Source organism: Oncorhynchus keta, chromosome 24, assembly GCF_023373465.1.
Source record: "Oncorhynchus keta strain PuntledgeMale-10-30-2019 chromosome 24, Oket_V2, whole genome shotgun sequence".
Taxonomy (NCBI): domain Eukaryota; kingdom Metazoa; phylum Chordata; class Actinopteri; order Salmoniformes; family Salmonidae; genus Oncorhynchus; species Oncorhynchus keta.
In genome coordinates, this window is record NC_068444.1 from 19,077,133 (window position 1) to 19,093,360 (window position 16,228).

The 16,228-nt window shown below is 42.3% G+C and overlaps 1 protein-coding gene across 7 annotated transcripts in view; it reads right to left on the reverse strand.

Annotated features, from left to right (window-relative positions):
* LOC118402797 (thrombospondin-2) overlaps positions 1-16,228 on the reverse strand; it is a 35,727-nt gene that overhangs the window by 12,785 nt on the left and 6,714 nt on the right. For all 7 annotated transcript variants that reach the window (XM_052477924.1, XM_035801058.2, XM_052477923.1 and 4 more), the window contains exons 5-12: positions 12,244-12,452; positions 9,290-9,430; positions 8,947-9,040; positions 7,874-8,044; positions 2,403-2,579; positions 1,678-1,851; positions 1,022-1,149; positions 170-322 (exon numbers count right to left, since the gene is read on the reverse strand). In XM_052477924.1, coding sequence (XP_052333884.1) covers positions 170-322; positions 1,022-1,149; positions 1,678-1,851; positions 2,403-2,579; positions 7,874-8,044; positions 8,947-9,040; positions 9,290-9,430; positions 12,244-12,452 — 1,247 coding nt within the window. The remainder of the gene's footprint in view (positions 1-169; positions 323-1,021; positions 1,150-1,677; positions 1,852-2,402; positions 2,580-7,873; positions 8,045-8,946; positions 9,041-9,289; positions 9,431-12,243; positions 12,453-16,228) is intronic.

Genomic DNA, 16,228 nt, shown 5'->3' on the forward strand with positions numbered 1-16,228 from the left:
GGCACCCAATGACGGTGCCACGTTGAAAGTCACTAAGTTCTTCCGTAAGGCCAATCTAATGGAAATTGGATGGCTGTGTGCTCAACTTCATACACCTGTCAGCAACGGTGTAAATGCAGTCTAAATAATACACTAGACCTAAAACCGATGTTGAGTGATACAGACGTACCTGTTTGTTCTTCTTGGCAGCTTCCACCCCCATGCCGAAGGGCTGCGTTCCCTTGTAGCGAGGTGGGCAGGACAGACAGTGGAACCCTGGGTCTGTGTTGATGCAACGCGATGCTCCACCAGCTTTAAAGCATATGTCAGACACCATGTCACACTGAGGAGGAAGAGGATCAAATCAATCAATCAGAGAGCAGAGACCATGTCACGATGAGGAGGAAGAGGAGCAGATCAATCAGAGAGCAGAGACCATGTCACGATGAGGAGGAAGAGGAGCAAATCAATCAGAGAGCAGAGACCATGTCACGATGAGGAGGAAGAGGATCAGAAGTAGATTATATCAAATTGATCAATCATAAAAACAATCAAATAAATTGATCTATCAGAGATCATGTGACACTGTGGCGGAAGAGGATCAGAATGAGATGATATTCAATCGATCAATAATGAAATCAATCAGATCGATCAGGGAACATGTGACACTGTGGCGGAAGAGGATCAGAATAGATGATATTCAATCGATCAATAATAAAATCAATCAGATCGATCAGGGAACATGTGACACTGTGGCGGAAGAGGATCAGAATAGATGATATTCAATCGATCAATAATAAAATCAATCAGATCGATCAGGGAACATGTGACACTGTAAAGAGGATCAGAATGAGATGTAGTTTCTAAGTAGGGCAATAGGTCATGAATATGAATGAGTAAAGGAAGATCCTAAGGTAATGGTTAGGCATAGCCTGGGGATGAAAATGTATTTAGGGCTAAGGTTAAGGTTAGGGTTAACCATTAGTTAGTGGGTTAACCAAGTATCTGACTTGTGTAACATGCTTCTTTAACCCAAAATTACCTCGTTGACGTCTTCGCAGTGGGTTCCGTTGCCGCGGAAACCGAGAGGGCATGGCCCACACTCCCAGGATCCGTCGGGGGCACTGTTACAGTCCACTCCTCCGAAGCATGGGTTAGACAGACAACCGTCTGACAGGGAACAATAACACAGTTAGAACTAAAGCAACCGTGTGAAGGGAAGCAATTCCCCATAGTTTGTTGGCGACTGGTTAGGAAGAGAACCAGGACATGCCTAATGCAGCTACATTTGGACATTTGTTTATTGGTTTATTTAGAATATTGACATTCAGCTGCCCCAGGTTGTTCAGGTGGTTCACTTCAGGTTGCTCTCTTCATTTCTCTCAAAGTTAACAGGTTTCAGTGCTTTCAAAGCTTGTTGACCAAACACAATGTGCATTCTACAAAGAGGCAAAACACATCCTTCCAGACTTTGTTATCAGCACAAATATTTGACAAAAATTTGCCTGGAGGCCATTCTCAGAGCACTTATCACAGGAATGTTGAAATTAGAAATAATAACTCAACTGGAATGCGAGAATGAACTGGAATAACTCAAAGGGAGTGAGGGAAGGTTAACATGCCTCAAAGGGAAAGAGAGAAAGGGACGAGGGGTTGGGTCAGAGGTGCTGAATGGGACACACAAACACACACACTCACCGATAGGGCATTCTTGTTTGTTGCAGGCATCACTATCGTTGGTCTCCCCAGGGCACTTCTTGCCTCCGTACTGGGGTTCGGGGCTGTTACAGACACGGGTCCGACCCTTAACTCCACCCCCACAGGTTGCCGAGCAGATCGCCCATGGCGACCACGGTCCCCAACCACCGTCAACTGCACATGGACAACAAATAAACAGTTAGTAGATCATCACAATGTTTCTTTACTCTTGTCTTTACAATGTCTCTTTACTGTAAGAAAGTGTAGCAAAGAATTACAGTAGTAGTTGTAGGCCTACAGTCATACACAGGAAATATGTACCCACTTTGCATCCCTTCTGTAGTGGCCAGTGCACTCTCAGTTTTATGAAAGACAGACACATAGCACTGTTAGCATGTGAACGGTGCCCCTTCTATACGAGTGGGTAGAGGTGTAAAACTCTTCTACTTCTCCCTGTTTGTAAATCCAATTAAGTGGGTATGAATCAGACCAAAATACTTGTTCAAACTACTTTATACTGGATTTAAACAGTATTTGATATCTTTCAAAAGAAAGAGTCTAGCTCAATAAATGCACAGCTAAATTATTTGAAAGAAAGCTAAAATGTTGAACCCAGGTCTGGTATGGACCTATAGTCTCGCTCTAGACAGACTGGTTGCCTCCCAGGATGCAGGATTTCCAAGACAACATTGTCTATGTTGTCCCGCTTGGACCACCATACTCACTGGGACAGGGCTTGGCCTCACAGCGCTGTGTATCTCTCCCCTGGCCCTCACAGTCCTTGCCCCCCAGTTGTGGTGTGGGTGCGTTGCAGTGGCGTATCCTGGTGATCTGGCCCTCGCCACACGTCACTGAGCATGATGACCAGGGAGACCACAGGCTCCACCCACCGTTCTGACGAACTGAACACACACAGAGTATAGGGAAAATACATGTGTAATATATTCAGATTCAAATATCGTATTGCTGGGTAATTTGGTTGCAGTATACTGGGTACTAGTGAGTCAGTGCAGGGTAGAACACCCTTTAGGGATAATGGGATGGATACACCCTCCACAACCCTGCACGGGATCTATTTACCACAACAGACAGACAGACAGACAGACAGACAGACAGACAGACAGACAGACAGACAGACAGACAGACAGACAGACAGACAGACAGACAGACAGACAGACAGACAGACAGACAGAGAGAGAGAGAGAGAGAGAGAGAGAGACAAACAAAGACAAGTCACAGGGTTTTGAGCCAGAGAGGGATGAGGTCTCTGTCCAGCCATCTCCACCCCAGCAGAGCAGCGCTCCTCTATATTTCTATTGAGTCACTCTGTCTCCTGTTCCAACATTACACATCTGCTTCTACTGACATACATACTCACGTGCACACACACACACACATACACACACACGCACACACGCGCGCACGCACAACTGCAGGAAAATATTGTTTTTATGTTGTTGTAGCAATACATTTTAGGTGGAGGCCCGAAGCTGAAAATGGTGAAGTTGATCGATCCCTGTCATAATTCATCATTCTTATGATGACTATAACATTTGTTGGCACCTTCAATTCTTGCACAATTTCTCATAAAAAAAATATTTTTCAACACTATCTGCTCAGGCAAATTTGCTGAACGGCTAAATTTGTAACCAATCAGAACTCCTGTACATACCCCTCGTGATGAAGGCAGCCAACTTCTATCTACGATGTAAACACAGCCTCTTGTGAAAACACGAGCTGCTGTCTGATGAAGAGGAACAGATATAGCTAGCTAGCTTCCAAAGACTGAAATAAGATAAATATGTGTTTTCGAGTACCCTTGAAATATGCAGCATGCAATACGAATTGTCTTGATTGTATGAAGAGGTAACTCTGTTGACCATTAAGCCAATTTATTGAAAGCTATTGAAAGCTAGCCTATGTTACAGTAAATTTAGTAAACCATTTTTGTGTATCATTAGTATCTCTCTGTCAGTGAACACATTTTTTTGAACCATGCTTTGGCACGATTATATGTCTAATTTCAATGTAACTAGCTGCAGACTTCGAGAAACATGCAATAATATACTTCACATAGAAACCCCAATAAAAGGGTGGGTGTGTGTCGTGTGCTAGAATGGGGGTTTAAAAAAGGACAGCTGCATACGCACATTAGCCAATACATACGGCATTAACCTACACATATAGGACACCTTGCAATACAATCTTCTCTAAAAACACAATGTGCTCTGCAATAAGATGACCAGAGTTTTCTAAATAACCAGAGTTGCTTTCTCAAATAGCAGCTGTCCAATACCATGGTGGACATGCATAATGTTGGATGCATTGGAGTATAAGATATGGACAAGGATAAAGAGCAGCAGTTGGGAAATCAATGTTTGAGGTTCAGATACTACATGTTCAGTGAATGTGAGTATATGTAGGTGGTTTAAATGATACAATTTCCTACTAACCTTATAAAAGTTGACGGTGCCAAAATCTTGGCGCCGTCAATCATTATTTTAGTAACTATGACTGAGTGTGAGATACAGTTGAAGACGGAAGTTTACATGCACTTAGGTTGGAGTTAACAAACTACTGTTGGTTGTTACTTGTTAACAAACTACTGTTTTGGTAAGTTGGTTAGGACATCTACTTTGTGCATGACATAAGTAATTTTTCCAACAATTGTTTACAGACAGATTATTTCACTTATAATTCACTGTATCACAATTCCAGTGGGTCAGAAGTTTACATACACTAAGTTGACTGTGCCTTTCAACAGCTTGGAAAATTCCAGAAAATTATGTCATGACTTTAGAAGCTTCTGATAGGCTAATTGACATCATTTGAGTCAATTGGTGGTGTACCTGTGGATGTATTTCAAGGCCTACCTTCAAACTCAGTGCCTCTTTGCTTGACATCATGGGAAAATCAAAAGGAATCAGCCAAGACCTCAGAAAATAAATTGTAGACCTCCACAAGTCTGGTTCATCCTTGGGAGCAATTTCCAAACGCCTGAAGGTACAAAGTTCTTCTGTACAAACAATAGTACGCAAGTATAAACACCATACCGCTCAGGAAGGAGATGCGTTCTATCTCCTAGAGATGAACGTACTTTGGAGCGAAAAGTGCAAATCAATCCCAGAACAACAGCAAAGGACCTTGTGAAGATGCTGGAGGAAACATGTACAAAAGTATCTATATCCACAGTAAACAAGTCCTATATCGACATAACCTGAAAGGCCGCTCAGCAAGGAAGAAGCCACTGCTCAGGGGCAAGCTATAAAAAAGCCAGACTACATTTTTCAACTGCACGTGGGGACAAAGATCGTAGTTTTTGGAGAAATGTCCTCTGGGCTGATGAAACAAAAATTGAACTGTTAGGCCATAATGACCATCGTTATGTTTGGGCTTGCAAGCCGAAGAACACAATCCCAACCGTGAAGCATGGGGGTGGCAGCATCATGTTGTGAGGGTGCTTTGCTGAAGGAGGGACTGGTGCACTTCACAGAATAGAGGGCATCATGAGGGTGGAAAATTATGTGTATATATTGAAGCAACATCTCAAGACATCAGTGTTATGTTAAATCAGTCAGGATGTTAATTCACGAATGACCCCAAGCATACTTCCAAAGTTGTGGCTTAATGGCTTAAGGACAACAAAGTCAAAGTATTGGAGTGGCCATCATAAAGCCCTGACCAGAATCCTATAGAAAATGTGTGGGCAGAACTGAAAAAGCGTGTGCGAGCAAGGAGGCCTACAAACCTGACTCAGTTACACCAGCTCTGTCAGGAGGAGTGGGCCAAAATTCACCCAACTTATTATGGGAAGCTTGTGGAAGGCTACCTGAAACGTTTGACCCAAGTTAAACAATTTAAAGGCAATGCTACCAAATACTAATTGAGTGTATGTAAACTTCTGACCCACTGGGAATGTGATGAAAGAAATAAAAGCTTAAATAAGTCATTCTACTCTACTATTATTCTGACATTTCACACCCTTAAAATAAAGTGGTGATCCTAACTGACCTAAGACAGGACATTTTTACAAGGATTAAATGTCAAGAATTGTGAAAAACTCAGTTTAAATGTATTTGACTAAGGTGTATGTAAACTTCCGACTTCAACTGTATGTTTTCCATCATGTACGTTTCATGCATATACATTCGAACAAAGAACACAATCAACAAATAGTGTTTCACCATTTATTGAGTACGGAGACAAATATCAAAGGTGTCTCAGGCAGTATTTAAAGTGTCTAAATATAGTGTAACCTACCAATCAATGTATATCAAGTGCCGTGGAGGGCACAATCTTACAATGGTGCAGTCCTTTACTCTCTATGCCAATAGCCTGGACCTCTGATGGACACTGTAGAACTGTCATCAACACATGATTCAGTATTCCCCTTTCTCTCTAAGAGTATTTGTGTGCCCAGGTCCTCTAGGCGTATCGAAAGGATCACACCCTGGTCACCATATGTAGCTGACAGCTGTAGAGAGAGACAATTGCCTTAGCAGAATGCAATCTAAAGCTTGTGTGGTCCAGAGACGAGAACTCTACCATCTATGTCAAAAGCCTGGGCTCCTGACTGGGACAATAGAATTCTCCCCACTGCATGGTACAATAGTAAAGTGATCTGTTCTTCACCTCTTAAACTGATTCTACATTGAATTTAGTCTTTGAGATGCTCAAACAAGCATGTGTATCTGTAGTGGGTGTTCTTCAACTCTAAACTGCACTCGATTGTGTAAGACAAAACACACAAAAGAAAGACAACAGTCATATGAATTTTTGACCTCAATGTCTAAATAGTGACATCAGGGCGAGTTCAAACTGCAGGACTTGGTGAATAGATTATGGGAGATAAAAGGGAGAGACAATAATGAATGAAGATGCTCTAACAAGCATGTGTATCTGTAGTGGGTGTTCTTCAACTCTAAAATGCACTAGACTGTGTATGATAAAACAGGCAAATGCATATGCGATCCCAATGCCTAAATAGTGTTCAAACAGCTAGTTCAAAGTGCAGTTTGATGGTTCTCCTCATAGGTGAGTGAATCAGCCAATGCTTGGTGAATAGCACTTGATCGATCTCTAAGAGCAGGACACAGGAGAGCTGAATTAGATCATGGGAGACAAACGTGAGAGACATCACAGTAAAGAAATGTAGTTTGTCAGCTAGAAAATGAACTTACTGACAGTCTGAGGAAGGGTGCTCTGCAATCATCCTACTCCAACTATTGACAAGGATAATGTGACATTTCTTATTTGTCAGTATGAATGAAATGAGTGGGTGCCTTGATGACTGTATTAGATTTCAATACTTGTCCTATAGATTTTTGTAGTCTTCAATTATTACTGGGAATAAACTGATTGCGGAATGACATGCTAGCTAGTGATAAAGCAATCTGCTCCTGCGAGCTAGAAACATATCTACTTGTTGTAACGAGCTACTGTAGCTAACTAGCAAGCTAGCTAGATTACTAAGGTTGCTGTGCTCTAAATTGGGAGTCATTTTACAGCTTGCATTGATGGTATCACGTTTCTCTAACTAAATAAGTACAAATAAAATAAAAATACTTCACCTGATAGCAGTTGATGGCGATCTCTCTCTAGATGTCACCAGCTTTTTACTAAGTTAGGTACGGATAACATGATTGGCAGATGTGATTAGCAGAGATAATACCATGGATAGTACACGAGTTGTGATTGGTTTACAGATTAGCACTCTGCGGCGTTAGTGTGTCCAGCCAGCGAACATAATAGTATTTAGAAAAAATATGCAAGAATTGACAACAAAAATAGAACTGTGTTAAGAAGAAATAAATATAATTTAAAAAACAGCTCCTCCCTCGTCAGAGATTGCTCCTCACTCGTTGAAATCTAAATCGGATAGCTTGCTATGGCCCATCACCTATTTCCTGTCTGTAAACATATTATGATGCTGTTTTGGTTTGTGCTAAAACTACTCTAACTTAGTCAGTGGTAATGGTATGAGTTGGGAGCAAGCAGAGATACCATCGTAATCACCCATAGGTCCTTTGTTGGTCTAATCAAATCAAGTCAAATCAAACTTTATTTAAAGTGCATTTAAAATCGCAACACACATTAGAATAAAACAAGAAAACCAATAGTGTCTAATCAATAGAGTTCAGCAAACAACAAGGTAGGTTCACACAAAGTGGACTGCAGCAGAGACTTTGAGACTCACCTCGGCTGTCACATTTTCCCAGGCTGCATTTCCTGGTCTGGATGGATGGTCCGGAGCAGGTGTTACTGGTGGCATCACATGAGCGTCCCCTCTGTTGAGTACCTGTCCCACAGGTGACAGTACACTCTGTCCACTCCGACCAGGGGGACCAGCCGTCCTCACTGTCCTTAGCTGGAGGAAATAGAAACACACAAGGGGTTATTGACAAATCATGTTTTATTCTGGCTCTGATATTGAAAACCCACTTCCTTGGAAAAAGGCTTTATTTTTTAAATATTTTTTATTACAAAATAAGCTCTCAGGTGATCTTTCCCCCCCAATTCAATAAAATGTAAAATAAATGGAAACGTCAAAATAAACGTGCTATCTTTCTAAAATGAAGTCAACTCATCGTATTATTGCATCTTTTCCCCACCACACCCTCTCTCTCCTCTACAGTCTCTCGCATTGTTTGAGCTTGGAACGGATTCAAAAGCTGCAGAGAAACAAAGCTCTGGCCAGCAGTCTGCTTTGATTTGTAGGTTTTATATCATGGTTCTAAGTCCACAGTGACCATTTCAGAGTATGAAGGCATTGCAGCCTGTAGTACCACTGGTTTCATGTAGAACCATAAAACATGTGGTCGTCCCTTTACAGACCATCCGGTTTACAACAATAACACTGCTATATTATTAAAGCATAATATGCATGGTAACGTTGTTTCTACAGTACTCAGATCTGGCATCGGAGGCGTTGTATCTAGAAAGGACTTCAGCCAAATGTGAAATGAAGCAAGGTGTGTGTGTGTGAGAGAATGCGTGTTACAGTAGTTGTTTATTGGTCAATCTGATGCCATTGTTTTTACAGTGCACAGGAGTCTAGTTTTCACTTCAGTATGTTTTGTAATTGCGATTACTCCTGTAAAGCTTACTTAAACAGTCATTAAAGGTGTGGTCTGCAATTTGTAAATATTTTTTTGGGCCACATTCTGCTATTTTTCCTGCTGTTCAATGGTCATGGGCAGGGTTGGGCTGTTGAAATGACAGAATGCGGCTTTAACAATAGAATGTTGTGTAGAATGGGTGACTACTTACACAGACACACAGGGCAACATTCTCCGTCGATGAAAGAGGGGCTAGCACAGGCCACAGGAGGACAAGTGATTTGGTGACACACGATCTTTGAGTCCTGTAATGAGAAAAAAAACTTTTTGACATTAGTTGCTATCAAGTGATAGGTGATCAGACCTACGTATGAATTAGTGTTTTGTAAGTCCATAGGAGCTGGGCACCTTTAAAAGGTGTAGGACACTGATTCATTTGGGATCAATACATCAATCAACCAACAAAATCTATCATTCTATGAATAACCATATCCCCTTAGCACATTCGATGTCTCTCATGTCTCTCCATTTAAGGTGGTCTGTATGTCTCCTACCTGACAGGTACACGTGGTGCAGCTGTCCACCACCCAGTCCTCCTTATCTTCAAACAGCCGTCCGTCCTGCCAACACATGTGTTTCTCCTTGGAGTTCTTCATCTTCCCCAAAGCATCCTTCATTACTGTGTTCTCCTCTGTCTGGAGAGAGGAATCAGACAGACACATAGCTCATCACTGACACTAATACTAATCACTAATCACCGTTGTTTTCCACTGTCTGAGGAGTGAAGATACAGATGCAAATAGTCTACAGTCTTAAACTTCTGACTGAGTATACAACAACAGCCAGATAGACAGACATAGTCTACAGTCTTAAACTACTGCCTGAGTATACAACAACAGCCAGATAGACAGACATAGTCTACAGTCTTAAACTTCTGTCTGAGTATACAACAACAGCCAGATAGACAGACATAGTCTACAGTCTTAAACTACTGCCTGAGTATACAACAACAGCCAGATAGACAGACATAGTCTACAGTCTTAAACTACTGCCTGAGTATACAACAACAGCCAGATAGACAGACATAGTCTACAGTCTTAAACTACTGCCTGAGTATACAACAACAGCCAGATAGACAGACATAGTCTACAGTCTTAAACTTCTGCCTGAGTATACAACAACAGCCAGATAGACAGACATAGTCTACAGTCTTAAACTACTGCCTGAGTATACAACAACAGCCAGATAGACAGACATAGTCTACAGTCTTAAACTACTGCCTGAGTATACAACAACAGCCAGATAGACAGACATAGTCTACAGTCTTAAACTACTGCCTGAGTATACAACAACAGCCAGATAGACAGACATAGTCTACAGTCTTAAACTACTGCCTGAGTATACAACAACAGCCAGATAGAGAGAAGTAGCCTACAGTCAAAAACCTCCCTAAAGAAAGAAAAGGACAATAAAAGCACATATGATATGTCTATAACTCCATCCATATTGAAGGAAGATGTATGGAGCTTTATGTATCCCCTGTCCGAAGATAGAAAAACAGACAGACAGAACGCTACGGAAAAATGTAAATCTGACAACAAAGGTACATAGAATAACTTCATACCTCCCTCCACATGGAGGAAAGATGTAGGGAGGTATAGTACTGTATATGCATCTTTTTAACCCAATTTGTGGTCTTTTGACCAATCAGATCAGCTCTTTTGCCAATAATTGAGAAAAATATCAGAAATGTGCTGCCTGTATAAACGCAGCCTAACTACTTCAAGGAGGGCAATAGGGTCACATCTTTATTAAGTTGTAAAAGTTTGTGTGTGTGTGTGTGTGTGCATGCGTGCGTGCGTGCGTGCGTACGTAGTGTGTGTGTGTGTGTGTGTATGCGTGAGTGTGTGTATGCGTGTGTGTGTGTGTGTGTGTGTGTGTATGTGTGTGTGAACATGTGTATGTGTGTGTGCATTTACTGAACTCCATTGCTCTAATGTTGATGGGAAAGCAGACATTTAAAGGAATGCTGTTCTATTTGCACATTGTAACCTCTGACCATAGAGTTGAATGGATTCCTCTGGCTGATTCTGAAACACTGGGGTACTATCAGCAGTACATGAGCTAGAGCCTAAGTGTGTGTGTGTGTGTGTATGCGTGTGTGTGTGTGTGTGTGTGTGTGTGTGTGTGTGTGTGTGTGTGTGTGTGTGTGTGTGTGTGTGTGTGTGTGTGTGTGTGTGTGTGTGTGTGTGTGTGTGTGTGTGTGTGTGCGTGCGTGTGTGTGCGTGCGTGTGTATGTGTGTGTGCATTTACTGAACTCCATTGCTCTAATGTTGATGGGAAAGCAGACATTTAAAGGAATGTTGTTCTATTTGCACATTGTAACCTCTGACCATAGAGTTGAATGGATTCCTGCTGGCTGAGCTTCTGAAACACTGGGGTACTATCAGCAGTACATGAGCTAGAGCCTAAGTGTGTGTGTGTGTGTGTGTATGCGTGTGTGTGTGTGTGTGTGTGTGTGTGTGTGTGTGTGTGTGTGTGTGTGTGTGTGTGTGTGTGTGTGTGTGTGTGTGTGTGTGTGTGTGTGTGTGTGTGTGTGTGTGTGATGGTGGTAGTGTGCCGTGAGCTGCAGTGTTATGAGTGGTTATGAGACACCACTTGGTCTGGAAGAGCCTTGGGGACCATGACGGCTTCTCCTCCCAGTGAACAGTTAGTGAGTTGATTCCCATGGATCACGCCAACACACGCACACACACACGCACACACCCACCCACACATGCACACAAGCGCGCACACACATACACACACAAACAAAGAGGAAGGAGAAGGAAGCACATGGGCTGGTTAAACATAGCCAGACATCAGAGTGGAGAGGAGCCACTAGCTGGAGCCAATCACAGCCAAGGGAACACTTCCTATATCCACATGTTACATCCAATAAAACCCAGCCTCACTGACTCACAATCTGACTCTGACTCACACACTTAACTCAGCTGCTAAAGTAGTTTTAGCATGCCTGGCTTCATGACTTCAAACAGGGTATTTGGGTCACTTTACCAGCAACTCTCTAGAAAGTCTCAGTTCTCTCATCTTAACCTCTAAAGAAGACCTACACATACTCCCAATTTCCCCTAATCTTCTCGGTCACTCCTAACACACACACACAGTTCATTAAGTACACTAATTTGATCACACACCCGGTTTCATAGAAAGCAGTATTGACAGTAGACATCAAAGACATATTATAAACTAGGTGGTTCGAACCCTGAATGCTGATTGGGTGACAGCCGTGGTACATCAGACCGTATACCACGGGTATGACAAAACATTTATTTTTACTGTTCTAATTAAGTTGGTAACCAGTCTATAATAGCAATAATGCACCTCTGGGATTTGTGATATACGGCCAATATACCACACCCCTTCAGGCCTTGTTGCTTAAATAATGTAATATTTTCTTATTTTCTTGCCCACTCCCCTTTCCTGATTGGAGGACAACTGTACATACCACTTTCTGCAGGCCGTCTATGAGGTTCCCCACTACAACCCGCAGTCCTTTGAGCTCCTGGAACATGGTGCTGAGTTCCTCACAGGATCGTTCACACATATCTGCTCCCAGCTTCTCTGTCTTTTGGCCGATGAAGTTAGTGGTGATGGCTGTGGAGGTACTCACATCCTCCATATCTGTGCTCTCACTCACCACCACATTGGCCTCGTCTAACAGGGGGACAGAGGGTTCCAGATGGACAGAGAGAGAGGGAGATTGGATGAATAATTGATCAATACATACAGAATATGATGAACAATACATGTGATGAACACTACTGATGCAGGAGTGTGATGATGAGGAAAGCAGAAAGGACTTCATTACATAACTGAATGATTTTCCTCTCCTTTAAGATCACCATACAGAGTCCTTAAAGGAGATGTCCATGGAGCAGAAACAGCATGGAGATTGAGGGATTGCATATGTTTGACTTTAGGAAATGAAATCTTCCATCTCAAATCAAATTCAATTTTATTGGTCTCGTACACATATTTTGCAGATGTTATCGCCATTGTAATGAAATGCTTATATTTCTAACTCCAACAATGCAGTAATATCTAACAATACACAACAATACACACACATCCCCAAATAAATACTATATAATATCCAGTATATGAATAGCAGTAGTTATTCAGCAGCAGTACTTACAGTATATAGGATGAGCCTTGACTAGAATACAGTGTAAAGTGGGGCAAAAAAGTATTTAGTCAGCCACCAATTGTGCAAGTTCTCCCACTTAAAAAGATGAGAGAGGCCTGCAATTTTCATCATCGGTACACTTCAACTATGACAGACAAAATGAGAAAAAAAATCCAGAAAATCACATTGTAGGATTTTTAATGAATTTATTTGCAAATTATGGTGGAAAATAAGTATTTGGTCAATAACATAAGTTTATCTCAATAGTTTGTTATATACCCTTTGTTGGCAATGACAGAAGTCAAAAAAAAATTGTAAGTCTTCACAAGGTTTTCACACACTGTTGCTGGTATTGTGGCCCATTCCTCCATGCAAATCTCCTCTAGAGCAGTGATGTTTTGGGGCTGTTGCTGGGCAAAACGGACTTTCAACTCCTCCAAAGATTTTCTATGGGGTTGAGATCTGGAGACTGGCTAGCCACTCCAGGACCTTGAAATGCTTCTTACGAAGTCACTCCTTTGCCGGGCGGTGTGTTTGGGATCATTTTCATGCTGAAAGACCCAGCCACCTTTCATCTTCAATGCCCTTGCTGATGGAAGGAGGTTTTCACTCAAAATCTCACAATACATGGCCCCCTTCATTCTTTCCTTTACACGGATCAGTCGTCCTGGTCCCTTTGCAGAAAAACAGCCCCAAAGCATGATATTTCCACCCCATGCTTCACAGTAGGTATGGTGTTCTTTGGATGCAACTCAGCATTCTTTGTCGTCCAAACACGACGAGTTGAGTTTTTACCAAAAAGTTATATTTTGGTTTCATCTGACCATATGACATTCTCATAATCTTCTTCTGGATCATCCAAATGCTCTCTAGCAAACTTCAGACCGGCATGGACATGTACTGGCTTAACCTGTTACTCCTACCCCTACTTTTTCGAACATTCTGTTAAAAATCGCGCAACATTTCAGCGCCCTGCTGCTCATGCCTGGAATATAGTATATGCATATGATTAGTATGTGTGGATAGAAAACACTCAGACGTTTATAAAACTGGTTAAATCACGGCTTGACTATAACAGAACATGCGTTTCATCGAAAAGTGCAGGAAAATCTGATCACTGAAAATGGAAAAATATATCCATGCGCGACTTGAACCCATTGATAAAGGTGAACCACATTTAATGGGGCTGAGGTTGCAATACCTACAGCTTCCACACGTTGTCTAGAGTCTTGTCATTTGCCTACTATTTGTTTCTTGGTCAAACAGATAGTTTGTCTCCGACCGGATATTTTGGTTGAGATTTGACATTATTTCCAGACGGACAGCTAAAGAATATACTTCACCTCGTGATCAATTTGATCGCTTATTAACGTTTACTAATACCTAAAGTTGCATTACAAAAGTATTTCAAGTGTTTTGTGAAAGTTTATCGTCAACTTTTTAATTTAAAAAAATTACGTTTTATAAGACGCTATTTTTTTACGTTTATCACACAGTCTTCATAGATCGATATCTAGGCTATATATGGACCGATTTAATCGGAAAAAAGACCCAATAGTGATTATGGGACATCTAGGAGTGCCAACAAAGAAGATGGTCAAAGGTAATGAATGTTTTATATTTTATTTGTGCGGTTTGTGTAGCGACGACTATGCTAATTATTTTGTTTACGTCCCCTGTGGGTCTTTGGGGTGTTACATGCTATCAGATAATAGCTTCTCATGCTTTCGCCGAAAAGCATTTTAAAAATCTCACTTGTTGCCTGGATTCACAACAAGTGTAGCTTTAATTCAATACCCTGCATGTGTATTTTAATGAACGTTTGAGTTTTAACTAGTACTATTAGCATTTAGCATAGCGCATTTGCATTTCCAGATGTCTAGATGGGACGCCTGCGTGTCAGGTAGGAGCAAGAGGTTAAGCAGGGGGACACGTCTGACACTGCAGGATTTGAGTCCCTGGCGGCGTAGTGTGTTACTGATGGTAGGCTTTGTTACTTTGGTCCCAGCTCTCTGCAGGTCATTCACTAGGTCCCCCCCGTGTGGTTCTGGGATTTTTGATCACTGTTCTTGTGATCATTTTGACCCCACGGGGTGAGATCTTGCATGGAGCCCCAGATCGAGGGAGATTATCAGTGGTCTTGTATGTCTTCCATTCCCTAATAATTGCTCCCACAGTTGATTTCTTCAAACCAAGCTGCTTACCTATTGCAGATTCAGTCTTCCCAGCCTGGTGCAGGTCTACAATTTTGTTTCTGGTGTCCTTTGACAGCTCTTTGGTCTTGGCCATAGTGGAGTATTTAACAGTCTGATGGCCTGGAGATGGAAGCTGTTTTTACAGTCTCTCTGTCCAAGCTTTGATGCACCTGTACTGTCTCCACATTCTAGATGGTCGTGGGGTGAACGGGCCACGGGGTGAACGGGTCGTGGGGTGAACGGGCCGTGGCTCGGGTGGCTGATGATCTTCTGTCAACTATACCATCAGACAGCACACAGAAACTGAGGAGGGCAGGCTGGGATGGAGGGGTTTAAAAGCACATAAAAATGTTCTAAGAGAACTCAAAATGGAGAGGGAGGGCACTTAGTAGAGTTCTCATAAGCAAAGCACACTGTTTTGTTTCATCATCCACTTCCATTTTATTTTTAACATGTGTCCTCAGCCCACCTAGGGCCAATAGGGCTCTGGTACAAAGTAGTGCACTATATAGTGAAGAGGGTGCCATTTGGGACACACACAGCCCCAGTGGGCCTTAATGATAGGAGTCGGAGATAGAGATGGATTTTTGCAAAAAGCCCAAGCTCGGAAATTGTTTCACGGTGACGCTCTCAGAGTGAATCACAGAGACGTTCTGCTGCGGGCGCCAGGGCACGATGGGTGGTTGTTTGTTTTATAAACGGAGCAGAGCTCAACTGTGGTTTGATGGGGTGGGATGAGCAGGCTGGGCTGGGCTGGCAGACAGCTGGACCTGCATCAAGTCTTCCTTTGGAAGAGAATGGCTCTGTCTCACTAGTCCAACACAGACCTGGGCTCAAATGGTATTTTTTTTCTTTCAAATACTTTGAGCGTTTGTTTGATTGAGCCTGCCTGGAGAAGAAGCATCCAGCTGCAGATTATGCTTGCTGAGGCCACCTGGTCTGCAAATATCAAAGCGCATGAGCATGTGGCACGGATGATATTCTGCATCTCCGTTGGTATGTGCGCATGCAGTGCTCTAATGCCCTGGACTAGAGCTATAATCTGTCACTACCTCTAGTCCAGGGCATAGCTAGTAACTGAGAGAGACGGAGAGAGAGAGAGAGAGAGA